This window comes from Podarcis cretensis, assembly GCF_951804945.1.
Source record: "Podarcis cretensis genome assembly, chromosome: 2".
Taxonomy (NCBI): Eukaryota; Metazoa; Chordata; class Lepidosauria; order Squamata; family Lacertidae; genus Podarcis; species Podarcis cretensis.
In genome coordinates, this window is record NC_137171.1 from 8,148,521 (window position 1) to 8,174,869 (window position 26,349).

At 46.8% G+C, this 26,349-nt stretch overlaps 2 protein-coding genes and 1 long non-coding RNA gene across 4 annotated transcripts in view; 1 reads left to right on the top strand and 2 right to left on the bottom strand.

Annotated features, from left to right (window-relative positions):
- CSRNP2 (cysteine and serine rich nuclear protein 2) overlaps positions 1 to 11,840 on the top strand; it is a 40,850-nt gene extending 29,010 nt beyond the window's left edge. The window contains exons 4-5 of the mRNA XM_079966738.1: positions 3,764 to 4,060; positions 5,409 to 11,840. Coding sequence (XP_079822864.1) covers positions 3,764 to 4,060; positions 5,409 to 6,311 — 1,200 coding nt within the window. The 3' untranslated portion in view covers positions 6,312 to 11,840. The remainder of the gene's footprint in view (positions 1 to 3,763; positions 4,061 to 5,408) is intronic.
- LOC307210816 overlaps positions 1 to 26,349 on the bottom strand; it is a 285,910-nt gene that overhangs the window by 43,308 nt on the left and 216,253 nt on the right. The window lies entirely within an intron of this gene.
- On the bottom strand, positions 12,881 to 26,061 carry LETMD1 (LETM1 domain containing 1). 2 transcript variants are annotated; one of them, XM_079966836.1, is made up of 9 exons: positions 25,936 to 26,061; positions 24,756 to 24,907; positions 23,158 to 23,273; positions 20,219 to 20,301; positions 18,401 to 18,587; positions 15,940 to 16,041; positions 15,454 to 15,606; positions 14,529 to 14,625; positions 12,881 to 13,950 (listed from the first exon to the last, which is right to left on the bottom strand). In XM_079966836.1, exons 1-9 carry the CDS (start codon positions 26,055 to 26,057, stop codon positions 13,880 to 13,882), a joined length of 1,083 nt encoding a protein of 360 aa, XP_079822962.1. In that variant the 5' UTR covers positions 26,058 to 26,061; the 3' UTR covers positions 12,881 to 13,879. The 2 variants fall into 2 exon arrangements, with proteins under 2 accessions (XP_079822962.1, XP_079822963.1); XM_079966837.1 differs by lacking the exon at positions 25,936 to 26,061 and adding an exon at positions 25,267 to 25,441.

Consider the following 26,349-nt stretch of genomic DNA (forward strand, 5'->3'; position numbering starts at 1 on the left):
GTGCACTCTCCTCAAGCAGGACTTGCATCTGTACACTCCACACAGAATCCAGCTTCCAGAAGACCTTGGCTTTTCCATACGTGTTTGGCCAGGCAGCTGAGAGAGGCTTAGAAAAGTATGGGCTATACCTGAAAGTGTGGATTGTGGGGGTGGAAGTTAATGCAGAGATTTCCAGCAGCCAGAGAGCTAGTTTCACATGGCCACCTTCCTGCCGCCTATTCCTGGGTCTGTCCCTCCAGCCTCCCCAACCCCGCCACCCCTGAAGCATTCCTGTACAAATGCCCATGCCCTCCTCTCTCCCTGTGTCTACCACATCTGTGTGAAAAAAGAGAAGAAACTACCAACGCCTTCAAAGCTCTAAATTTCAGAAGCAAGATAACAGCTCCCTTCTTGGTGCAGACCCAGCGGACCCCCAGCCTACGGTTTCTGCATTGTCTTCAAACGCCCTGCCTTGAGGATAGGCTTTGACTGATTTCCACATAGCAAGTAGAGAGAGGGGAGAGAGTGTGCATGTCGCCAGCCTTGTTGTTTTCATCTCCTGCTTCTTCCAAGAATCACAGTGAATGGGTGCGTTTTAATATCGCGGCAATCTTGTGTTGTAAAATGACCTAAGGTCACCCTACGTTTCGGCGCCCTCAGTGGGGAAAGTGGGCTTCCCAAAACCAAGCTGCAGCCGTTGCACCACACTGGCTCTCGCTGCTGCTGCTTCCCATTGAACGTGAGCAGCGAAGCCAAGTAACGTTACTGCGACCTCAGTCACTCCTGTGATGAGGCTTTGTTGCATCATGTCTCTGAGGAATAGTCCCTCTGTTAACCTGTGGCCGGTCTGATGAAATCGCTTCCACTTGCTTTGTTTTGTGCAGGCAGGTCTTCGCCATTGGCAATACTTCTGGCTGTGAGCCCAGGTCTAAGATTTTGGGGTGGGGAGAGGACAAAATTTGCTCTGCTCCATACAAGTTGAGGGAGAGCAGCTGTCCTCTGTGGAGCTCCCTGACTGAGCTGATGTTCACAGCTCTGGAACTAGCAGTAGTTAGGCTTTCTGTGGGCTCATTGTCCTCACGGAAAGAGGTGCGTAGAATTCTTTAGCGTAGGAATTCAATGGTCACTCTTCAAAACCATGCACAAGTTCAAGAACATGCTTAAGAACCCCTCCTGCTTCTAATACTTGGAGATTTGGTTGCATTTCCCAAGAAAATTCACAAAATAAAAATGGCAAAAATCCTCTTGCCTCTGTCCCATTGTAATACAGTTGCCTTCTTTCTTTCCCCCTTCCCCTTTGTGTCTTGTCGGCATGGTGTCCTTATATGCTTGTGCCAGAAAAGATGAATTATATGGTGGAAGTTCTGATTGCAGATGCATTTGGGAGAAAGTGGCGTCTTATTAGGTGTAAATGGAGCAGAAGAAAGAGATGGTGGTACTTCAAGCAGCACTGAACTCGGAGAACAGAAAATGGAGTGCAAAACGAATTGTGCTGCCTTCTCCCAATCATTTCGGTTAAGTTGTCTTTTTAAAACTTAACCTTGCAAACATGAAGGCTAGAAACATTCTCCCTCAGTCCCTCAGGATTTTGTAGAATGCAACACATGCTGCACTCTCCTGTTCTCTACCTTGCCTCATTCCCTTGAAAGATGCAGGCACCTGCTTGCTGCTCACTCGTTATTTGGGTGCCTTCAGTCTCCCACCTACAGATCAGATTGTAAGCTCCTGCAGGCAGGGACTTTCTGCCTTGGTTTATATTACTGTGTAAACTACATTGTACATTGAAAGCATTATATAAATAGCCCAAGGCTGAAAGGGTGATGTGCATGGATGCTCCAGGGTGCCACAATAAAACATAGAATTTTAGAGTTGGAAGGTACTATGAGAGTCATCTAAGGGACGCGGGTAGTGCTGTGATCTAAACAACATAGCCTAGGACCTGCTGATCAGAAGGTCGGTGGTTGGAATCCCTGTGATGGGGCGAGCTCCCGTTGTTTGGTCCCAGCTCCTGCCCACCTAGCAGTTCGAAAGCACGTCAAAGTGCCAGTAGATAAATAGGTACCGCTCCGGCGGGAAGGTAAACGGTGTTTCCATGCGCTGCTCTGGTTTCTCCAGAAGCTGCTTGGTCATGCTGGCCACATGACCTGGAAGCTGTCTGCAGACAAACACCGGCTCCCTTGGCCTATAGAGCGAGATGAGCGTGCAACCCCAGATTCGTTCGCAACTGGACTTTTAACGGTCGGGGTCCCTTTACCTTTATGAGAGTCATCTAGTTCAGCCCCCTGCAAGGCAGGAATCTTTCAGCCAATGTGGGCTTGGACCCATGGCCCTGAGGTTAAGAGTCTCATGCTCTGCTGACTAAGCGATTCCAGTTTATATGCTCTAGTTCTGTTTTGTCCCTTGTTTTGCCCCCTCCACCACCACCACCACTCTGGCCTGTAGTAGAATATGGGCTGTTTCATGTATTAAGCTAAACATTAATTCATAGGTAGATAGATGAGTGGATGGATAGATAGATAGATTTTTTAAAAAAACGTATTGAAATATTTGTATGCTGCTACTTAATTTTTAAAAAATCAAAGCTGCTTACACCAATTACTGTACTACAATTAAAAACTACACAAAAATTAAAACAGATCACCAGCTATTACAAGGACATGTGACAGTGGCATAGGAAACTGCCTTCTAAGCCAGCCTACTGGACCAGTATTGTCTCCCCTGAGAAAAGGAGCTCTCTGGGGTTTCAGGAGAAATCTTTCTCATCCCTGGAGATAGAACCTGGGGCCTTCTGTGTGCTGTGCCAATGAGCTGTGACTCTTTCCCGCAGGTTACAGGGAGCTGGAATTGGATGTGGCTCTCTGTCAAGGGGTTCACTTTGTGGCAAGCCCTGGTTTTCTCCTATGCCATGCAAGAATGCCCAAGAAAGATGATAGTGTCTTCTCCCTTAATTATTATTCCTATATTAATCTGAGCTGGTCTTTTTGACCTAGATAGAGAAGAGGAATAACTCACAGAGAAATATCTTCCAACGTCTCTGCCCCCATCTACTTTCCAAGAAACCCTAAATTGCTCAATCTAAGCATTCATCTTGCATATCAAATTGCGCCTTGAATGTGCAGGTTTTCAAAGCGTTTGGAATGTATTTACTTTAAGGAGTGGGGCTTTCTTTGACTACTAGCCTGAGTGGCTAAGTTTCCCCTCCACTGAATGTGACTTGCAAAGAACCACAAGGGTAGAGTGCCCTGTTGCACTCGTATCTCCGTGGTGCGCTGAGAAGAGGGTGCTGGGCCAGATGGGTCTTTTTGGTGTGATCTAGCAGGGCCGCTCTTACATTATTAAGTAGCAGTTGCAAGGGGGGGGGGGAGAGAACAAAAAGAAGGGCATGGAAGTGGAAGACAGGTGTGTCTTAGGGACTAATGAATGATTGCTGTGGAAGAGGGATAAAGGACTGTGCATGCAACTGATGGCCTAGCACTTAACTGCCAGAATGCCTGCCAAGCCCTCACCAGACCTGGCCAGGTTTCCCAGCTTCACTCTGAGTGAGACCTGGGCAATTTTTAATTTTTTTTTAAGCCTAAAGTTCTTGGGACCCTTGCATTCTGTGCTGCATACCAAGATTTTGCTCTGACGCAAAGATGCGTGGAATAAGTTTTCAAATTTCAACCCAAGGAAATTGCTTGTCTCTCCGCAGATTGCAAAGCGGGATGCGGCTTAGAGAGTGTTGAAGATTAACTTTGCTGGTGTGTCTGTGTGTCTTCTCTCTTCTCCCCCACCCCACCCAAAGCTGACCAAGAACGGCACCGTGGAGTCGGAGGAGGCAGATGGGCTGACTCTGGAGGACGTCTCCGACGACGACATAGATGTAGAGAACGTGGAGGTGGACGACTACTTCTTCCTGCAGCCCCTGCCCACCAAGAGGCGCCGCGCTCTCCTCCGAGCCTCGGGGGTTCATCGCATCGATGCGGAGGAGAAGCAAGAGCTCCGCGCCATCCGCCTGTCGCGGGAGGAATGCGGCTGTGACTGCCGGCTGTACTGTGACCCTGAGGCCTGCGCCTGTAGCCAGGCTGGAATTAAATGCCAGGTCAGTGGGGAAACCGCTAGGCTTTGGCCTGAATTATACCACGCAGTCTTTGTCTGTCTGTCTGTCTGTCCCTTTGGTGTAGAAGCGTGTCCATTTAAGGTCTTTGTGGCTGTGTTTGTCCTGAGCTTGCAAGGAGAAGCAGTTGTGCTCCCTAGTAAGTCTGTGTGCCCTGCTAAATTAACACACTGATCTGGTGGTGACACTTGGGCCTTCGCATCTCTGAGGCAGAGAGAGAGAGGCAGTCTCCCATTATCTCAGGAGGAATTTCCCCAAATAGAAGGTAGTTGTTTCAGACTCTATTTGGGTTTTGGGGAGAGAGGGGAGGGGGACAGCAAGATGAGGTGGATCTTTTTTGTAGGGGAGCTGAAAGGGTTCCTAGGATGAGCAGCCCTGGTTGCTATTGAGCGATAACTCTGTCCTTGCAGTCTGCATGGTATCCTCATACTTACTCTGCATGTGAGGTCTGCTGTCCCTCTGCTCCCCTCTACTGGCTGCCTTTTGAAATGAACAGATTAAGAAAAACACTTTCTCCATAAATTTGCAGCATTTGTGCAATTCTAAGCACATGTTCATGTTTCATTATTCTGCTCCTCCTATTCCTGTGGGAGCATCAGGGAGAACCATTCAGGATCCACCAGAAATCTTGGCTCTGTTTCCACCCCGTCCACCTTCTGAAACTTGTAGTGTTGCCTGTGCTCTTTTACGCTGTCTTTGCATCCATTAGAGCTAAAAACTTGCGTTCCAATTATTATATTTGCTGAAATGAAATCTGAGATTCTCAGGATGCTGACCTCCTCGCCCAGTACCAAATTCTATGTTTTCCCTGTGTAGAATTGGTTTTGCATGTTGTCCTCCTGTTCTAACACAGTCCTTCAGATTGTGTGCATTCTGTCCCTTCCTTAATACTTTCCCCCACATGTGCATCCTTTTCTTCTGCTGCTGCTGGCAGCTTTTTATGTGATCAATGTGCAGTTTTGGTCCGGGGGGAGGTCTCAGATATTTTCCCCTCGGTGATGTGCTTTCAATGGAAGGATATGTAATTCCCAAGCACTAAAGCTGCAGCATTTGATCACTTGCCTTGGCCAGCAGACCTGTTTTTTTTCTTTCAGCTTCTAGAGATTGGCTTGGGGAGGGGGCTGCATGCAGACGTGGCTGTCCTATTGCGTACCAGTGGCAGCCTGCATGAATTTTGCATGCTCCTCCCGACAGGAACTTGGCTTCTGTTTCCTCCCAGCCTCCCCCCCCCCCTAAAAAAAACCCACCTTGGCTAGGCTTGCATCATCCTCTCCCTGCCGCAGTGCTCTCCCGCTGGGCACAGATTCACTGTCCCTCAACTTCCCCCACCCAGGTGGACCGAATGTCCTTCCCGTGTGGCTGTTCCAGAGATGGCTGTGGGAACATGGCGGGGCGCATTGAATTCAATCCCATCCGGGTGCGGACTCATTACCTCCACACCATTATGAAACTGGAGCTGGAGAATAAGCGGCAGGTGAGCCGCCCCCAGACTCTGGAGGAGGAGGCCTCCGCCCCTCCCAGCTCCAGCGGCGATTGGCTGGGGGCCCAGACCCCTGAGACACAGGACTTCCAGGAGTTCATGGCGGAGAACGAAACAGCGGTCATGCACCTGCAGACGGCCGAGGAGCTGGAGCGGCTGAAGGCCGAGGAAGACGCCAGCAGCGGCTCCAGCGTGGAGAGCCTGGGGGTGTGCATTTTGGAAGAGCCCCTGGCGGTCCCCGACGGGTTGTGCCCGAGCCTGGCCACGCCCATCCTCATCCAAGCCCAGCTGCCCCTGGGCTCCTCCGTTCTGTGCTTTACGGACAGCTCTGAGCAAGCCAGCTCTGCCGAGGGCAGCCAAACCTACTTGAACAATGGGCCGGTTGTGTACTATCAGGTCGACCAAAGGTCGATGCTGGGCGTGAAGGGCGAGAGCAGCGCCGAGGAGCCCGACATTCCCCCTCGCTACCCAGACGAGAAGGAGCTGAGCGTCTACTCCGTCCCGGTGACCTCGCTGGTGTCTTGTGCCAGAGCCGCCGTCTCCGGCAGGGCGGAAGGGGGCAAAGCGGCCCTGTCCCCGGAGCCCCTCGCTTCTGAAAGCTGCCTGCCTGAGGTTCCTCCTCCGCCAAGCCTGTCATTCCACACAAACGTGCCGCAGGACAGTTTGCGGCCCCAGAGTTTGGGGCAGTCTCCGGAGAGGGCCTGTGAGCTGCCCTCACCAGAGGAGTGCTCCCTGGGACCTGCTCTGGCCGTGTGACCCACCCAACCCACTGTAGCTCTTAATCTTGGATGTCTATTTATTGGCAGAGAATTTATCTAATGGCCGCAGGACCCCGGGGGATTATTTAACGTGGGGCGTTGGGAGGGGGGGGAGTGTTGAAAGAGGGACTGCTTTGTACAGGCTCACTATGAAACGAACTACACCCAGGGGGTCAGGGGTGTCTTCTGCGGATTGGGCGGCCTCTTAACACGGAAGCGCCTGGACCACGGACAGGAAACTGTCTAATTGGAGCTGCTGCAGGGCAGGCACCTTATCCCCCACCCTGCAAGGACCAAACGTGAATGTGTGTCATGGAAGCAATAGAGTGGAGCTGCCTTTTCTCCCAGAGCGCTCAATGGAGTTTTTTTGGGGGGAAAGGGGGTAGAAGAGGACGTTGCTACTGCTACGGAATATCACAAATCCATACATGCTGTGGAATCTCTCTCTCTGGCCCCCAGTGCAGCTGCCTCCACCTGTACCATTTTGTCATCTTTCAGTGCTCTGTCTTCTTGGAACTGTGACTTCCTTTAATAGGCTTGAACTGCTCTGGCCAGTTGCACAGCTTTAGGCTCTTACAAACTCTTATTTATGTGACATTTTTGCAGCCCTTCCTTCCCTCCCTAGGAGAACTTTTCTTCTCCCCCCCCCCCCATTTTAAATTCCACATGGATTAACGCTGACCGTGACTGGTTACACCTGCAGTTTGGCATGCAACTGTCCATACAGAACCATTGGCCTCTGGGATCCTCCTTGCCCAGTGGCTTCACCCCAAGCAGGCTTACTCTCCCTCTTGCTGGCTCTGAGTGGGGTCCGGTAAGATCGATCAAGTTCCGTTGTTTCTTTCTTAACTAACAAACAAAATGTGCTGAATGTTTACTGGGACTTCCTATGACACTCCAATGTCCATTCTGAGCTGGGGTTTTCTGCCTCTATGATGTTAATCCCTTCTGTGATTTGATTCTTGAACACTCAGTGCACTTGGAGCGGGGGGGCGGTTTGATCTTCTCAGTGGAGGTAAAGATCTCACCTTTTGGGTGGACAGGGAGGTCCAGCAGAGTAATCATCCTTCTGCCCAGTCGTTCCACTAAATTTTTTTCCCTCCTTCCTGTCAGCTGTTTCAAGACATTCCATTTTAATTGCACGCTAGTTTGGAGGTGGATCTGAGAGCTTTATATACTCCCTTGCTACTTGCTAGCACCCTAGCCTTCTGGATGAATCTGAATATGCAATGCAACTGTAGCCGGCTGGGTTGCGAGCACAAGGGGTTAGGGTGCAATAGAGTGGCAGTGGAGAAGACCTCCAAGCTGTATATGCATCTCCTGAGATCTGCGTTGCAAGGAAGGGGTGAAATTAGCTGTTCTTATTAGTCCAAGAATGAAAGGGACGAGGTGGGGTATCCTTAGAGCTGCCACATTCCCCCTTGTCCTACTGATGGTTCTCTCACTGCAAGATAACAAAAGCACTTTCTGCATCCACCCTCCCTGGCATTCTTCTCCCCTAGTTTTTCTGTAGTAACAGATTATTGCCTTCCTCTGCAGTTCACTGTTCTGGGTCAGCTTGGCTATCACCATGGCTTCCGTGTGGTGTGCCTTTAGATCAGGAGTGGCTTACTTAATGGCATTCCAGATGTTGCTGGACTCCAGCTCCCATCATCCCTGACCATTGGCTAAGCTCACTGTAAATGATAGGAATGGTAGTCCCAGCAGCATCTGAGACCCAAGGTTGAAGAACACTGCTCTAAATACACCAGGTTAGCTCAAAACCAGCACTGAACTTTCCCTACTTTATAATCTCTTTCCTTCCCCAGACTGTTCATGACCTCCGTTACTTGCGTAAGCCCTTTGGGATATTTAATTTCCTGCCATTCATTGCAGCCTTCCCCATTCCATTGCACTCTGGATGTTTTTGGACTACAACCAGTGCTATTTTTCTAGAAAAAGAGGTGCCGGAACTCACCATGAACGCCTCCCTTGTTACAACAGCAATGGCGCCCACCTGGGAGGTGCCGGAACTGAGTTCCACCAAGTTCCAGCTGGGGGAAAAGCCCTGACTACAACTCCCATCATCCCTGACCATTGGCCAAGCTGGCAAGGACAGATGGGAGTTGTAGCCCTGTCTGGAGGGCACCAGGTTGGGGGAGGCTGCCTGGAGGATTCCCTAGGCAGTACAAGGCTGCTGTACTTATATTTATTTAGAAGGGAGGGTGGAATATAAGCATCCCATGCAAGAAGCATTCTTCCTTCATCACTTAATTCTATCTGGGAGCTAACACATGAGTACCCTTAAGATGTATGAAATGCATGTCGTCTTTTCAGAAGGCAGCTTCTTCCTAAACAGGACTACCTGAAACTGACCGCTGAGCAATCTGGCCGGTGTTTTGGATAGTGGTTGGGGGAAGAGGGGCTGGTTGACAAGAACCCCAAGCCCGTGATCCCTCTTAAACCATAAAGGTGATGGAGAGAGAACAAAACCATTTTACCAGCAGCTGCATCTAACCCACTTCTTTGCCTCCACCTTTATCACAATGATAAATGGTGGCTAATAGAGATGTGAGAATTGCAGGAATTTTGAAGCCTTGGTGGTGGAAACTGGTTCTCCCCCCCCCCCGAGGGGGGGGTGTAGAAATGGAAGTTTTGGGGGCAATTGAAATAAGAACGTAAGAGCAGCTTTCTGGATCATGCCAATGTCCCGTCTAGTCTAGCATCCTGTTCTCACAGCGGCCAACCAGATAATATGCAGTTCTTACCAAACCTACATTTATTTTGCTGCTTTTAATAACCCAAAAGGCATAATTTATAACTTGGCTTATAAAATTTTACTCTGGGATTTCCAGAGCAATTCTGTGCATGTTTACCCAGAACTAATACCTTTTCTGTTTAGTGTTCCAGAGATAAGCGCAGGCGGAATTGCTGTAGGCTGCCCATCCCCCACACACTTACCTGGGAGTGAGTCAGTTACGCCAAACCAATGAGACTTAATTCTGAGCGGTCAGGCTACAAAGGATCATGCTATGTTATAACAGAGTGTCTGTGTCACTGTCACTTGAGGGGAGAGGGGAAAAGGTTGACCACAAGGGAAGGACCCAGTCAAAAGCATAGGCGTAGAATATCCACTTCTACTGTGTTCATCGTACACATTTTGAGTGAGCAAAAACTTGCCTTAAAGCATTTAATCATTCCAAAAAAGAAAATGCTTCAAATTTCCATTTTTCCATCAGAAAGTAGATTCTAGGGCAAACCCCACCCTGTTTTTTCTGGAAAGTTTCCAGTTTGGGTTTTTTTCTGGACCTCCACATCTCTAGTAACTAAGCACCTTTGCCAACCCATCTGGAAAAGCCCATCCTTCTGAAATGGCACTAGCTCCCAGGGGGATAAGGTGAACAGAAGCAATACAGTCCTGGAAATGACAGCAACAAGGAGAGAGGTTTTTCTTTCCTTTCTTCCGGAACAGCTCCTGACCTCACAGTAATATTGCAGCCCATGGAAACTTCACACTGCTGGGTTGATGAGACTTCCGACCAGATGGTGAGTATTTAAGTATATAAAAAGGCTTCAGTACTTTATAACTCCTCCCCGATCTTCCTTTTAACTCCCAAGCTTTCCATCTGCTGCTTAGCATCAATACCGCACACCTGAGCTTTCTGCGCTTCGTCTCACAAATAAGTACTTAATTGCTGCCTCGCCACCTCCTGCTGCAGTGAACGGTTTGGAAACGGCGCCAATGCGTGCAGGAGCCAGGCTTCTTTGTGCAATGACTTTTGAAATGGGGCAGGGAAGGGAGAAGAGGACCTAGAAGCATCGGAATGAGAAAAGCCTTAAAATGTCTATCACAGTCCCATTTGCTGCCTTGCGAAGCAAAGGGTGCCGTGCACACAAACGGGTGTCACTGGCCTCGTTGCTAGGAGTTCTGCTGCTAATATTTGGGGTTTTCTCCCATGCTTCTCTACAACCAGGGATTGAAAAAGGGGCACAGGTGACATTGCTAGGTATCCCCCCGCCCTTTCCATACTAGACGTTTACAAAATAAAAGGTGCTATTAAAAAGCTGGCTTTAGTCTCAAAGGCAGTCATTTGCAGATGCAACCCTCTCTGTAAGCGTATGTGTCTGTTGTGCTTGGAGATTCACAGAGCAGAAGAGTTCTAGCAGAGGGGCAAGGGATGCGCTCCCTCTACAAAGTTGCGCCGCCTGTCATCCTAGGCCAAAGGTGCAAAGGAAGTAGGGTTGAAATGAAATGCCCCCATTATATAAACCTCCCCAAGTTCATCATAACACCACTGTAGCCTTTATGGTGTGTGTCCAGTCCCCACCGTTCCCTGCCTTGTGGTGCGACTCGCAGGGTGCACCATTTGTATCTCTGGCTTCCTGCTGATGCGTGCAAGGCAAAAAGGACTCCCCCACCCCGCCAGAACACTTAAACACTTCCAGCTGGCCACTCCAGCACTGGCCTAGGAGCCATGGGCAACTGTGGTGCAGTTGTGTCCTAAAGGAAACGGTTAAAATGCCTCACCACCAGCCCCTTATATTTGTAGCCTTTAAACTCCACACTGCACGTTCCTTTCTTTGGGGATTGGCTGTGATCAGCTCTAAAGGAAGAGGTGCAAATGGGACACACCTCAGCCGCTGGCAAATTCTCACAATTTAAGAACTTTGTTCTTTTGAGTGCTTTTAAGCTGCCGCAGCCCATGAATGACAGGTGGCCTGCTCTGCAAATGGAAACAACTTCGCACTTAAATATCTGCTTTTTGAAACTGAAAAAGGAATTATTATGACTGACATTCCAAGAAGCAGAGGATGTCGAAATAGGTTGATAGAAACCCATCTGGATAAAACTGGCATCGTGGACACATACCCAGGCAGCATCTGAATCGCTTCATCTCTGTTGTCCTGGCCCTATGCTCTAATTGTGTCCATGAGCCAGCAAAGCTGATCGGACCTTTTGCACCTTGGAAAAACAAAGCAGCGTGTCGCCCTGATGGAAGGACAAAGTAAAATGGCTTTTGTGGGTGGGATGACCTGGTTGCAAGTGAAAAAAAATATAAATCCTCAACTCCAAATCATGTTAGGAAATGGATCTGGTTTTCCTTCACTTGGCTTTTTTTTAAAAGACTTTTTAAAACGCTGGTACAGCATACCCATAATGAAATGAGCTAGTGTTGTCGCAAAGCGATCAAACACACACACTCCTCCTTTTTCCTCTCCCTGCCCCCTCCTCTTTTTTGGTGCTAGTGAACTGTTTACATGGGAATGGCCCTTTTACTACCTGTTTGGGAGACTCTTTAACTAGGCCCCAGTTTGAGACATTTGGTACAAGCCCTGCCCCCTTCATCAGTCGTGACTCCGATAACTTTATAACTTGCTCTCAGCTCTCCTGCCTCACATGGTATACAGGTGGCATTTTCAATGTGAATCCAAAGCTTGTCAGGTCCTCTACATTTTGTTTTGCCTTTTATGTTATTTTCATTGTGATAATGCTGTATTTAAAGAGGATATTTAAGTGTAAAAATAAAGAAATGCTTGAACTTGCAAAGCAGCTTCTGTCCTCAGTGCAAAAGTTGGCAATAGTGGTTTAGGTTATTGCTGCTCACTTAATAGAGCAATGGACATGCAACCTTGCATAATCCTGACTAGAGCCAAGCTCATGCCACCAGCTCATGTGCTCCCGCTGCTCTTCCATGGTGTATATTGTCTGCAAAACCACTAATCTAGGGTTTATAAACTGTGGGTTGTATTCAAAGCAGTGCTGATGCTTGTTCATGCCACATGCGCTGACACGAGCTCCCCTCTCCTTGCCCTGCACATCATTCTGGGAGGCGAAGAAGTCCTGTTGCGCTGACTTCCACTAGTGCGATTACTGAGTTTAATTGGCCCTATAATTTCAATCTTGGAGCAGAATCTGCCTTGTAACGATGCACACACAATATATGGTTGGTTCAGAAACAGCATCGAGACCACAGAGGATAGCAGTACCTGTTCTAAGGCACTTCATGCAACTTGAAGAACTGGGCTTTTTGCATCATCTGTTTACTTCATTCATAGTGAAATATCAGTGGGGCCTTTCAGAGAGGCTGTGGCTTACTCACCTGTAGAGTACAGCTTGGAATATAGTTAACAGAAGCACAAGCTGCGTCTGCCGCAGCTGATCCCTGGCAAGCAGAGCCAGCCGTTTCATTTCTTGGCAGGGGAATAAACTCTTGTTACAAAGAACTGGGGTACAGTGTGTGTTGGCCAGGGCCCTTGCCTGTATGCGGCATAAACTTATGGTCTTGCATAAACTGCAGGACTCATTGGGGAAATGACAAGGTGAATAGCTTTGATCAGGGGTCACCAACCTACAGCCGGGGGCCAGATAAGGCCCAAGGGACTTGTTTATCCAGCCCGTGGCAACTGCCGCCACCCGCTCTTACCGGTGCGGTGACCCACTTCCGGGTCGGAGAAGCACCAGAAATTGCGTGTGCGCGTATGGCGCATGCTCCCCCGCCCCCTGGCTTTATGATCCCAGCACTGTGCCTGTCTAAGCTATTACCAAGCTGTAAGATAGAAAACAAGCAGTGTTCTAAACAATCCAGGTAAAATGTGAGATTGTCCTTTATTAGCTATCTTTAACAAAACATTCACATCAGGTATAGCTGGACGTTCATTTACTTTTACGCACTTCTCATGCATTTTATAATGACTGACTCAATCACTAGTCTACCACACACAATTTATATACTATCTGGCCAGAATTCCAGCTTCTGGAGTGCAAGACTGGGCTTTTTTCTTTTCCCCCCACTTGGCTTTTAAGTATCGTGGCAGTAGTATTTAAGACTTGGAGGCACCGAAATGGATATTAAGTGCTTTGGGTAGAGATACTCCAATTAACTTGTGGAATTACCCTGTTGAATTCTTTAGGCTCTTACCACATCTGCCAACATGAAATGCACCTTCCATAATGCCCATGTGAGAGCACAGCTGTATCTTTCCTGCAGAAGAGCATGCCACTAACAGGATTTCAAACAAAAGTTGCAGCTCTGAAAAACGGGGTCCTATATTCAAAGTCTGCAAATGCCCAGCAAAAGGCACTGAGCTCCATGCAGCCTTGTTGATTATAAAAGTGAAGTTTAAAAGGGGGAGGGAAACAGCCTGGGAAAGTTCCTGACAGCTTTGTTACCCTTCAAAGTTACAAGGAAGTCAATACAGGCTAACGCCAATAGCTTCTTCAGCAGATGTTTCTACAAGAGACTTAAGTGGTGAAATGAAGTACGGAATCATGCTGTGCCCACGAGGACATTCTGGAGCCAGATCTAAACAGAAATATTGTGCTCTTCTACAGTACAGGCATTTTGTCCAGGGCCATACTGGCAATTCTCTTGTCTCCCTCTACGGCAGGAGGAGGAATATTCAGCATAATGCAGTGTTTCCTCTACCTTCCTCTCAAGGCTAATAATTCAGTGGGAGATGCTTCTTCAGGGCTCCTGCTCATTGTATTTTAGTATAAGCAAAAATCCTTATCTCCCTCTGCTTCAGCCAAGAGTCACTGTCGCAGCATCTCTTCAGAAGTGGTCCACTACTGAGGGGTGCCCTTAGTCAGCCCTTGGAAGAAGGGAAGTTGATAGAAAGCAAGACCATGCCATGTGCCAAGAGTGAAGTCTCAGCATCTGGAAAGAGAAAAGTATGCATTGCATTTGTGTCTATTTGTGATATGTGCCAACCCTTCACTGTAAACTCTCACAGGGCTGGCCACAACAAACAATTCATAAAACGATCCAGTGCTTCTAAATAGAACCAAATCATAGCTAAAAGTAAAAAGGGGCTTCCCCTCCCACAATCTGTCACAGGAAAGTTTTTTAAAGAAAAGTTGTTTTTGCCTGGTATCAGGAGCTAATCAGTGTCTGCACCAGCCTAATCTTGGTGTTTGTGTTTTGACTGGTCCATAGCTGGGAGGGCATATTCCTCCACTGCAGGGAGTTGGACTAGATGATCCTCAGGGTCCCTTCCAAGTCTCTAATTCTATGATGCTGCCACTAAGATGGCCCTATTCTGAATTATTTGCCTTCCAAACTTTGATAGGCCATCTCTTTTGCAGCCAGGACAGTACAGGGGCAACAGGTACCTCTTCAGGTAAACACTGCAACAATAAGGATGGGTCAGAAGAGCAGCTGCTTCTAGTTGTGTGAGAGAGATTCAGTAAGGGCTCTAAGGGAAGCCCCACGTGGCCAAATTCAGGCAGGCTTACCTTTCAACGAACAGGAGAGTGTGAGCCAGTGAGCCAGCCACAGCCTGCATGCCAGTGGGCTGAGGTGAACAGAATTCAAGCCACGGGTATAACAAGCCTGCAGAGAAGAGAGGCATTCTGTTGGATCAGAGAGACTTTCATTTGAAAAGCAACGGCTAAATGCAAGGACATTCACTGCTAAATTTTGACATTAAAAGCTGGGCTGGTGTGTGTGTTTTTTTAAGCCATTCAAGCTGTCCTCATTTGACATAAGACTGACATTACTATTTCTGAAAAGGGTGACAGTGTTACTGTGCAGTATAGCACAGCTTGTGGAATGTGGTCCACGACAGCTTTTAAGGCACAATAAATAGTCTTTTAAGGTTACCCTAAAGGTACGACGCAGGTGGCGCTGTGGGTTAAACCACAGAGCCTAGGACTTGCCGATCAGAAGGTTGGCGGTTCGAATCCCCGTGATGGGGTGAGCTCCCGTTGCTCGGTCCCTGCTCCTGCCAACCTAGCAGTTCGAAAGCACGTCAAAGTGCAAGTAGATAAAAAGGTACCACTCCAGCGGGAAGGTAAACGGTGGTTCCGTGCGTTGCTCTGGTTCGCCAGAAGCGGCTTAGTCATGCTGGCCACATGACCCAGAAGCTGTACACCAGCTCCCTCAGCCAGTAAAGCGAGATGAGCGTCGCAACCCCAGAGTCGGTCACGACTGGACTTAATGGTCAAGGGGTCCCTTTACCTTTAAAGGTACGACACAGCTCAGTCAGTAGAGCATAAGACTCCTGATCTCAGGGTCATGGGTTGGACATTGCAGTAGATGGCTCTCGTGGTCCCAGCTATGATTCTAACCCTAGCATGCGAGAACTGGCACAGCCACGGTCAGTTCCTAGCCAGCAACGCTGCACCTCAGTTTGCTACAGTATACAAAACTTCATCTCACCGCTTGCACTTCCTCATCGGTTAGCTGCCCCACACCCAGTTTCAGCATCGCTTGGTCCAGATGGCGCAGCTCTTTTATGTGGCTCTGCAAGCGGTATCTCAGGAAGAGAGATGGCAAGCGAGGAGTTAGGAACAAAACACGGCTTAGGACTTTCTGGGGGGAGAAGAGAAGACGGTGGGATTAAACTGCACGATGGTAGTCAGCAAAGCTTTTCAGAGTTGCCCTGCTTCCCCAGATCAAAATATGGCTAACAAGAGGTTATGATCATTCCCCTCCAAAAAGGCAGCACATAAGGCAGCATAGATCAGTAGTAGGTTTCAATTTAAGGAGAAGCAACTGCCTGTTGCACCTTAAGGATTTATAGCTGGAAAGATTTATAGTCTTATTTTAAAAACTCAGTCAAAACCTAGGGGGGCTGCAGTTTGTGGCAATCGATTTAGCTGGGTCGTCAGTATAATCCCATTTAATTTCTGGAAAGGCACTCACCAGCTGCTGAACCCTGAGTTGCTGGATGCCAAAGGGATGTCCCACAAATAAGGTCCTCACAGCTGTAAGTTCTCTTACATCTGGGTGGCATCCTTCCTGCACCTTGAAGATTAAGATATATCATTGGTAGAAGGAAAGAAAGAAAGAAAAGAAAAGCACCATACTGCTTTCCAAGAATAAAAGAGGATGGGAATCTTGTAAAAACCTGAAAACCAATCCTGCTAAAACATATAGCAGCTGAGCACATTTTCATTCCTGGAACAAATGAGAAGTTCCTGTTTGCTGTAGTCATTACACCCTTCCCAAATAAGTTGTTGTTGTTGTTGTTGTTGTTGTTAATAATACCCCAACCATCCAGCTGGGTTGCCCCAGCCACCCTGGGTGGCTTCCAACACACATAAAAACATAATAAAACATCAAATATTTAAAACTTCCTGATACAGGGCTGCCTTCAGATGTGTTCTAAAAGTTGTATAGTTATTTATCTCCTTGGCATCTGGTTTGGGGAGGGCATTCCACTCCACTGTCGAGAAGGCCCTCTGCCTGGTTCCCTGTAGCTTCACTTCTTGCAGTGAGGGAACCACCAGATGGGTCCTGAGAGGTATACAGAGCCAAGGCTGTTTAGGGCTTCAAAGGTCAGCACTAACCCTTAACAATGCTCTGCTTCACCATTACCAAGAGGAAAGTTGCTATGCCATATTACCTAGTTGCATTAATGGGATAGGTACAACAGAATTAACTTTTTTTGTTAGATGGGCATTTCTTCAGCTTAGATGGAAAACTATGCACACAGAGTATCTGACCAGTAACTACTTTATTAAGCCAACAAATTGACTGACTGACTGTATGCATGCAGATCAGGCCAAATTGAATTATATCCTCTTATCCTTTATACAGGGACGCAGGTGGCGCTGTGGGTAAAAGCCTCAGCGCCTAGGGCTTGCCAATCGAAAGGTCGGCGGTTCGAATCCCTGCGGCGGGGTGCGCTCCCGCTGCTCGGTCCCAGCGCCTGCCAACCTAGCAGTTCGAAAGCACCTCCGGGTGCAAGTAGATAAATAGGGACCGCTTACCAGCGGGAAGGTAAACGGCGTTTCCGTGTGTGGCTCTGGCTCGCCAGAGCAGCGATGTCACGCTGGCCACGTGACCCGGAAGTGTCTCCGGACAGCGCTGGCCCCTGGCCTCTTAAGTGAGATGGGCGCACAACCCCAGAGTCTGTCAAGACTGGCCCGTACGGGCAGGGGTACCTTTACCTTTTTATCCTTTATACAACTCACTTTGCAATAGGTTTTCTAGAAGTTCAATCAGGTGGTTTCAAAACTAGACGGCTGCTGGCTGATGTGGAATTTGTTTTGTTGCCTTTAGGGTCTATACACAATAGCTGACAGTTGTAGGCTACTTTTTTTGACCTAAAACAGTGCTGACTGCCCAAGGGCTATTTGGGTTTTGTTTGGGGTTTTTTTTGTTATCTTGGGAGAAATGCATGATTAACTTATTCTTGGATTATCCTTTTTGAGCCGCATTGTAGTCATTCGTTACAAACAATAAAATCTGACTGGGGGGGGACCCTCCTCCAGTGTAGCTAATACCCACTGTTATTTAGTTCCTCCCTTCCAAAAATTGTCCCATAAAGAATAATAAAGGCCTGAATTTACTTCTTTTTCTCGTTGTCATCTACTAAAATTGCAAGCCATTATTATAAACTGACAAGTACTCAAGAGTGCATTGCCAGAAAGCCTCTGCATAAGTGACAAATCAGTAGACACAAGTATCAGAGCATCCTTTTCCTTGCCAGCATCTGCTAAGCCAACTATACAGTCTGGTCTCTTTCCTGAATGACTTTTCTATACATGTTCGTATTCAGGTTAAGGTTGTTGTTTTTTTATTTAAAAAAAATAACTCTCTGGAATGACTTTAAAACCGTATAATTAAGGTTTCAGAAGTTTGCAGTATGTTGCTAACATGACAACAGGAAAGTAGAATCTAGACATCATGAAGTTGGTAGTGATGGGCCAACTCTCAATATAAAAAGCATAAAGGACCCCTGACCATTAGGTCCAGTCGTGACTGACTCTGGGGTTGCGGTGCTCATCTCGCTTTATTGGCTGAGGGAGCCGGCGTACAGCTTCCAGGTCATGTGGCCGGCATGACTAAGCTGCTTCTGGCGAACCAGAGCAGCGCACGTTTACTTTCCCGCTGGAGTGGTACCTATTTATCTACTTGCACTTTGATGTGCTTTCGAACTGCTAGGTTGGCAGGAGCAGGGACCGAGCAACGGGAGCTCACCCCGTCGCGGGGATTTGAACCGATGACCTTCTGATCAGCAAGTCCTAGGCTCTGTAGTTTAACCCACAGCACCACCCACATCCCTTAACTCTCAATATACAAAAGCCTTATTTCTGCAAAGCAAGACATGTCCAAAGACTGCCTCTCTATCAGCTGGGGTTGGGTGGTAATTCGATACCTTTTTGCAGAGATCTAGCATCTGTTTCCGAAGCTGGGAATCAGCTAGGGAGCGAGAGAGGTTCATTAGACCATCAACCACTTCTGGGTATGCCTCCTTTCTCATATTGTGGTAAGTGTCCAGAAATTCATCTTGTTGTTTGGAAGTCCAGAAGTGGCGTATCAAGAGTTGTCTTGGGAACAGATACCTTGGGAAGGAAAGATTGTCAAAAAGATACACATTTCAAAACCAAGACACAGCTGTGTATCAAAGAACATTCAAATCTGGGCTCCAGGAACCCAAATTCTGCATTTTGCAGCTTCTGTTGATTTTGTGGGGTTTGCCTATTTTATACAAATTTGACTGCTTCTTCCATCCAAGACAAGGAGCAACCAGTTATGTGATGGCTGAAACCTCAGCCCGACAAGCAGAAGCCCTACTGAACTTTGCTTCTGCAAGTTTAACTAGACCTTGTCCACAGACTTTCATGTTACCTTCATTTATCTTAAAATGAAATATTTTAATTAAAAAACCCCCAATGTTTTCAGAATGCCTAGTAGACCATTTTCTCTCTCATGAAATCTACCTGGCAACTTGAAATAATCTCCTGATGCCTTTCTCTAGATTCTTCTGCCTTCAAAAAAAACCAGGCAATGCAGGATTTTAGAACTACTTTTGTCAGTTGTGATATTATCAAGCCTATACGGCAGGCATCCCCAAACTCAGCCCTCCAAATGTTTTGGGACTACAACTCCCATTATCCCTAGTTAACAGGACCAGTGGTCAGGGATGATGGGAACTGTAGTCCCAAAACATCTGGAGGGCCGAGTTTGGAGATGCCTGCTATACCGCATGCTAGGCTGTGATCCGGGGCTGTTAAGAGCAAGCCTCAAACATAAATTATGTTATCTTTAACTGTTTTTAACTCCCGAGCTGAAAACACCTATTTGGAACAGACCAAGGAAGGGGTGGGGGAGCTGCTTAAAGGTGAGGCCCGCCCCCCCTTAAAAAAAAGTTCCGGGGGGGGGTTAAAGCAGTTTGGGAGTTCTGCTGGGAAAACAACAGAGATGGTAAATGTTCAGAAAAAATGTGGGAGGGTGCATGGTTGCTGCACGATGAATTGCCACCCAGAGAAATTCACCAAAAATAATCCCTTTAGACTGAGGCTATGCATGGGGAGAGAATACAATGTGGAGTTGTGACTAGGGAAGCAGAGGCTCAGAAGAGTCAGGGCTTGATCCCACCCCCAGTGATTAATAAGATATGAATATGCTTTTGCAGTCTATTTTGGTACCTGCTAAAACACAAAACAAGGGACGCGGGTGGCGCTGTGGGTTAAACCACAGAGCCTAGGACTTGCCGATCAGAAGGTCGGCGGTTCGAATCCCCACGACGGGGTGAGCTCCCGTTGCTCAGTCCCTGCTCCTGCCAACCTAGCAGTTCGAAAGCACATCAAAGTGCAAGTAGATAAATAGGTACCGCTCCGGCGGGAAGGTAAACGGCGTTTCCGTGTGCTGCTCTGGTTTGCCAGAAGCGGCTTAGTCATGCTGGCCACATGACCCGGAAGCTGTACGCCGGCTCCTTCAGCCTATAGAGAGAGATAAGCGCCGCAACCCCAGAGTCGGCCACGACTGGACCTAATGGTCGGGGGTCCCTTTACCCTTTACCTTTACCTAAAACACAAGGCTGTACTCTAACAAGCTCTTCATCAAAGAGCAGTGCAGGTAAGTGATGAGAGGAAGAGAGAGAGACAACCCCCCACTACTGTAGCCAAGCATTCACCCTCTCACAGTTAAGCGCACGGACCTTTCATCTGAACAGGCGCACAGTTGTACTTACATGAGCAAAAGAACCAGGTAGTTGGCAAAGGGAGGAAGAGAAAGAATCCCAACTGGAATGGCCTTGATCAGATCTCTGCGAAACTTCAAAAATGCTTAGTCAGTAGAGCTGCCATGCACACACCCAAAACTACTGCAACGGTGAGGAAAATGCACGTGTAAAGGGACTGATGGAGCAGTGGCATGCAAGGTACCACTGCTGCATACTCTGGCATCTTATATGCCTCAAAGCTGTGCCTATTTTTGTCTCTCGCAAACTTAGTAACTATGGATGCTATATCATGGGTAGACAAACTAAGGCCCAGGGGCCGGATCTGGCCCAATCACCTTCTAAATCCAGCCCGCAAACGGACTGGGAATCAACGTGTTTTTACATGAGTAGAATGTGTGCTTTTATTTAAAATGCATCTCTGGGTTATTTGTGGGGCACAGGAATTCGTTGTTGTTGTTTTTCAAAATATAGTCCGGCCCCCCACAAGGTCTGAGGGACAGTGAACCTGCCCCCTGCTGAAAAAGTTTGCTGACCCCTGTGCTATATGGATGCCATTTGGTAGCTTCTTATTAAAGTGGTAGCATTTTTTTTGCAGCGAGAAAACACTATTCATATGTGGTATCAGGTATGAGGCAAGCTAGAGACACGGCTGTGAAGGCACAACCAGGAACCTTAAAGTGTGCTCCAGATTGTGCATTGGCAATGGAAAATAGGCTACAATTTTACTGCCCATCACCTGACTGGGATGGGAGAAAAATAGGTCTTCTATATGAAATAATTATGCTGCAGCCAACGGACAATGCCATGCAATAGTGTGTCTTTCTTTACACCTGCTTTTTCTGTTGGTTATTTTCCATATGTGGACCTCCACACACACATCAGCAACAATTTATTGACCTGTGACCTACATCCAGTCCGCTATGTCTATATCTGTTATACAGCTGTCCATGGTGATGATATTAGACTGACAACCTTTATGTAAATGTCACTTAGCTCCATGTTGCAACACAACACAACACAACACAACACAACACAACACAACACAACACAACACAACACAACACAACACAACACACTGCGTTTGAAAAAGGAGAAAACCTCCCCTACCTCAGCTTTCCTTTGTTTGAATAAAAGTGTTTAGATGGAATCTTTCAAGAATAAGAACCCAAATTTCAGCCCTTCTTCTCTACACAGAAACATTTTTACTCTAACTCAGCCCAACAATATGATAAATGTTCAGGCAAGGAAGAAATAAATGCATCGGGTGAAGGTTGGCAGAAATCAAGCAGAGCTGCCAGACTTTGTTTATTTGCTTTTGCTGAAATACAGAAACTTCTTAATTAATCTACCCTAGATGCAGTAAATATTAGTCCACCTATTTGTATTAGTATAGTGGATCCTCACAAAAGTTGCACGTGGTTCTTGCTTATCGATTCAGAAGCTCTCGATGTGTTTAAGTAGTGTAGTGCGACAGGGGAGACTTGGCTTCAAATTCCCATTCAGCTCTTAAGTTGGTTGGCTGACCTTGGGGAGTCCCTCTACAATGACACCCACACAGCACATTGTTGTTGTTGTTTAGTCGTTTAGTCGTGTCCGACTCTTCGTGACCCCATGGACCAGAGAACGCCAGGCACTCCTGTCCTCCACTGCCCCCCGCAGCTTGGTCAGATTCATGCTGATAACCTCAAAAACACTATCCAACCATCTTGTCCTCTGTCGACCCCTTCTCCTTGTGCTCTCCATCTTTCCCAACATCAGGCTCTTTTCCAGGGAGTCTTCTCTTCTCATGAGGTGGCCAAAGTATTGGACCCTTAGCTTCAGGATCTGTCCTTCCAGTGAGCACTCAGGGCTGATTTCCTTCAGAATGGAGAGGTTTGATCTTCTTGCAGTCCATGGGACTCTCAAGAGTCTCCTGCAGCACCAGAATTCAAAAGCATCAATTCTTCGGTGATCAGCCTTCTTTATGGTCCAGCTCTCACTTCCATACATCACTACTGGGAAAACCATAGCTTTTACTATACGGACCTTTGTTGGCAAGGTGATGTCTCTACTTCTCAAGATGCTGTCTAGGCCTGTCATTGCCCTTCTCCCAAGAAGCAGGCGTCTTTTAATTTCACGGCTGCTGTCACCATCTGCAGTGATCATGGAGCCCAAGAAAGTAAAATCTCTCACTGCCTCCATTTCTTCCCCTTCTATTTGCCAGGAGGTGATGGGACCAGTAGCCATGAACCTGTCTTTATTGAAAGATGTGGTGATAGAAAGGGAGAGGGACCATGCATATTGCCCTATGCTCCTTGAAGGAAAGTCACGATAAGGTACAGTAGGAGAAATAAATCCCATTTGAGGGATGGAGAGAAGGCAGGTAGTAGTTAGTTACTCTGTTGCTTTGGATTTCTGTATTCTTAAAAAAACCCCACACCAATTCTATCTATAGAGTTATATTTTTCATCTGTACAAATTTTACAGTAATAATCTCCTGCAAGAAAGAATTAAATCCAGAAAGCAAATGGAATGCACAATTGTACATATTGACCAGAGGATGGGTTGGTTTTTAGCAGACGGGGAGAGAGGCCAGCAAAATAACCCAGTGTTAACTCACAATTCATAAGGAGGAAACTGCAAGATTTGAGACAAGGGAGCAGTCACTCATTCTTGCCATTTCAGAATGAAACCGAGTTTAGAACATCAACATCGCATCGAACAGAAGCAAACATGCTTCCAATGCAGGTATGTCCCCAAACTGAACATTTTTCTTGTCAACCCTATTTGATTATCTTGTGAAACTCCTCAGTGTACGAGATGGGAAGTTGCTAGACAGCTAGAGTATCTTAGGTGGGCTCCTCACATAGGAAGCAGGGCAGCTGCACAACAGTGGAAACTACCAAGTGTCGCCTGAAATCAGTTTGACTTGTTGACTATCATTGTTGCAGACAAAAGTAAAAGCCTACCTGTCTTAGTCTCTCCATCTCCCTGTATGGAAGTTGATGGAACTGGATCTTTCTATATGACATGTTTGCCTTTATTCTTCTTATTTCTTTCATTTCTGTAAAGAATATCCGAAATCCTGTGCAAAATACAGAAATATTTTCAGATCTGAAACTGTTCTCCCTGAATGTTCAACCTCATGCCAAAGTCCTTCCCAAGCCTTTTACCTAAGAATAGAGTATCACTGCATAAAGAACAGGGCTAGGGAAGCTCTGACCCTCCAGATGCTGCTGAACTACAACACGGCTCCCAGCATGCATGGCAAATGGCCGCGGAAGATGGGCATTGTAGTTCAGCAAAATCTGGAGGACCAAGGATTCCCACAACTGGCATAAAGTAACACATACATGAATATTACGTCTCTGTCTCTCCCTTGCCTTGAATGATTCTTCTGACCCCTCTTAATCCCATCCTCTTTGTAAAACTCCAGCCAGCTAAATTGTTTTCTTTGCTTTAATAGTGTCAGGACATCATGGGGAAAGCCCAAATGCCTTGGCACTTCAAAGGGTTTTTCACAGCCTAACCTCTGTCTAAGGTTGCCATGAGGGTAAAAAGACATGTCCCTTCCACGCCATTCAGAGCTTCTCAGAAGCAGGAGATAATGGATAATGTTTCCTAAGCTCTAAACCAGGTTTTGTCTTCTCTCTCTTGCTATGCCTCTTACACATGAGCTTCTAACACATTACTACTTCCTTCTCTCTAATCCTGCAGAATCCACTGCCTTCTTCTACAGAGGGTCTTAAATTCTTCTCGCTCCTGCCTTTCCTTACTACAGCTATAATTTTGTTGGATGTACATGGAACTGCCTTCACTCAGAATCTTAACATGTTATTCCCCACCCCAAAAATTACACCATGGACTGTTGTTGTTTTTTTGCAGATTTTTTTTTCCAGCAGGAACAAGCAATGGAAAGCTTCCATGCTCTCCTTTCTCATTCTGAGCTCTTGAGGCTGAAATGGAATTTTTTGTTCCAAACTCTAAACAAACACAATTCCTTTTGAATTCCAAACTCATAAGAATTATGCTTCATAAGTCTAGGGTTTACGAGAAGAAATAGGATAAAGCCATGGTTTGCAATCCTGGCATCACAAACCATAGGAGGGGGGTGTTTTAAAAGCACAGTTCTCCAAAAGTGGACCTTGCGGGAAACCACAATTTATTTAAAATAAAAAAGGAAGCTTTCAATCTCCTATTTATTGGCTCAAAAAAGAACGAGACAGGAGGGTGTGTGAGCATGCATGGTTGAGGCTTCCAGCAGACACCAGTTTCCCATTATACCTGAAATGGGTCTGTGCAAACACACAAACATGATGCTACAAATGTCATCCATTATTGATACAAGAACTTGTTTCTTCATTCTCACTGTAACATGAACCTCCGACATCCCTGTTGCAACACAAGAAACGGCACCCAGAAGATAAGGAGTCCCCACCTAGGGATGGTTTAGAAGTAAAGAAACTACTTTACACTGACAGATGCAAAAACGTTTTGTTCTTAAGGTATCACATTCCTCCCAGAATCATGAAACGTGCACAAAGGTTTTTTTTTAATGAAAACCCACCTTTCAAGAAGGTTGAATATAGCTGGTAGAAACGTGGGAATGTTCTTTCCAAAAACCTTTCATACTTCTCATTCAGGTATTTGACTTTTGAAACCAAAGCAGAGAGTGGTTTTTTGGAATTTGCATTTGCAGAAAATTGGCACACTGGAGGTCTGAAACGAAGGAAAGTGTGTGCAAGCCTTGAGTTCTATTGCCACGTATTTCAAGCCCTTTAGAATACAAAAAGGAAGTCACAACTACAATAACTAATAAACGGGTATGTGGTGAGCAGCTGCATCTGACTGATGCACAGTCTAAGAGCTTAGCAATAAACTAGCCTGTTAAGACCACAATGCAAAAAGATGGGGGGGGGGGGGAATCCATAGGCTATTTCAGGGATAAATGAAGATGAGGTTATGTGCATAATTTTTTCCACTTGCTAATTTTGTCTAATTGCTACCAAAGTACACATTAACCTAGGGGGTCATGTATTGTGGGGTTTACACCTGTGAATAAGAATAGCAATAAATACCTTCTTAAACAGATGCTGTTCTTGATTAACAACATGAGACTATCATTTTAAAAGTTGGCTGTCAGGAGAATAAAAATGAAACTTGTTTTCTGTAGGAAGACACACAATTGCAAAGGGCAAGTATATTTTTATAGACTTAATTCCTGGAATTACATTATTGCAGGGAAGAATTTGCATTTGTTTTATACATTAATATGTCTTGCATTCACAAAATGCATACATGAAGTGCAGTTCTAGGTGCTCATTAAGATTTATCAATTAGGGCTGCCAAATGATTAAATAACTTTTAATTAACCGATTAATCAATTTGGACAGCTTATTAATCAACTACATTTTTCCAAAACATCAGAATAGTTCAAAATCAGAATGCCAGAAGGACACCATCAATTTCATAACCAGGGGCTTCACTGTATTTTCCTCCTAGTGAGAGAGTTCTGCAAACTGAGGTTATGGTTGATTGGCAAGGCAACCTGAAATTTTTGTCATTCTTTATTACAGCAGAAAATCAGAACCCAAAGAGCAGCACTGAAAGATAAAAGGTGCGACATTTAGTCTGAACCCTACAAATAAAAGTTGCCCACCCTTGTTGATCTGCTAGAGCTTTACGGGACAATCTTAACCTGAGTGGGGGCTCGGCGCTCCCCCTGCCCGGCCCCGCCAAGGACTCACCTCAGCCCCGGCCAGGGCGGAGGCTCCGCCGGGCGCAGAGCCAGGGAGAGCGAGGCGGCGGGCGCAGGGACTCCGCCGGCCCGGCAGCGCCCGCGCAGCACCAGCCGCAGCACCAGCGCCATCCTGCCAGGGAAACGGGCCACGTGACTACTACGGGCGGAAGGAAAGCAAGCGGAACTCGCCTTCTTTCCCCGCCTCCTTCGGTACACGTGACCATAGGCGGAAATGGGACGCACGGAAAGAGGAACTTCTTTCCCCTCTCCGGCGTGAGAACCTCGGGACCGGATGTTGGGGCTTTTCTACGGGGGGGGGGCGGTTTGCTTGGGCGTTTGGTTGAATGGGACTGAGTTCTAAGTTGGGAGTTTTGAGTTTCGCATAAAGGTAAAGGTAAAGGTACCCCTGCCCGTACGGGCC

Bases quoted from the DNA above. Each gene is read 5' to 3' on its own strand.
- LETMD1 (XM_079966836.1), bottom strand. From the start codon at position 26,057: ATGGCGCTGGTGCTGCGGCTGGTGCTGCGCGGGCGCTGCCGGGCCGGC. The intron at 23,274-24,755 runs GTGGGTTTTCAT...TATTTTGCACAG, and splicing joins ATATTCAACCTTCTTGAAAG to GATTTCGGATATTCTTTACA. The intron at 13,951-14,528 runs GTAAGCCTGCCT...TTCTCTTTCCAG, and splicing joins ACTCTCCTGTTCGTTGAAAG to ATGCTGAGACTTCACTCTTG.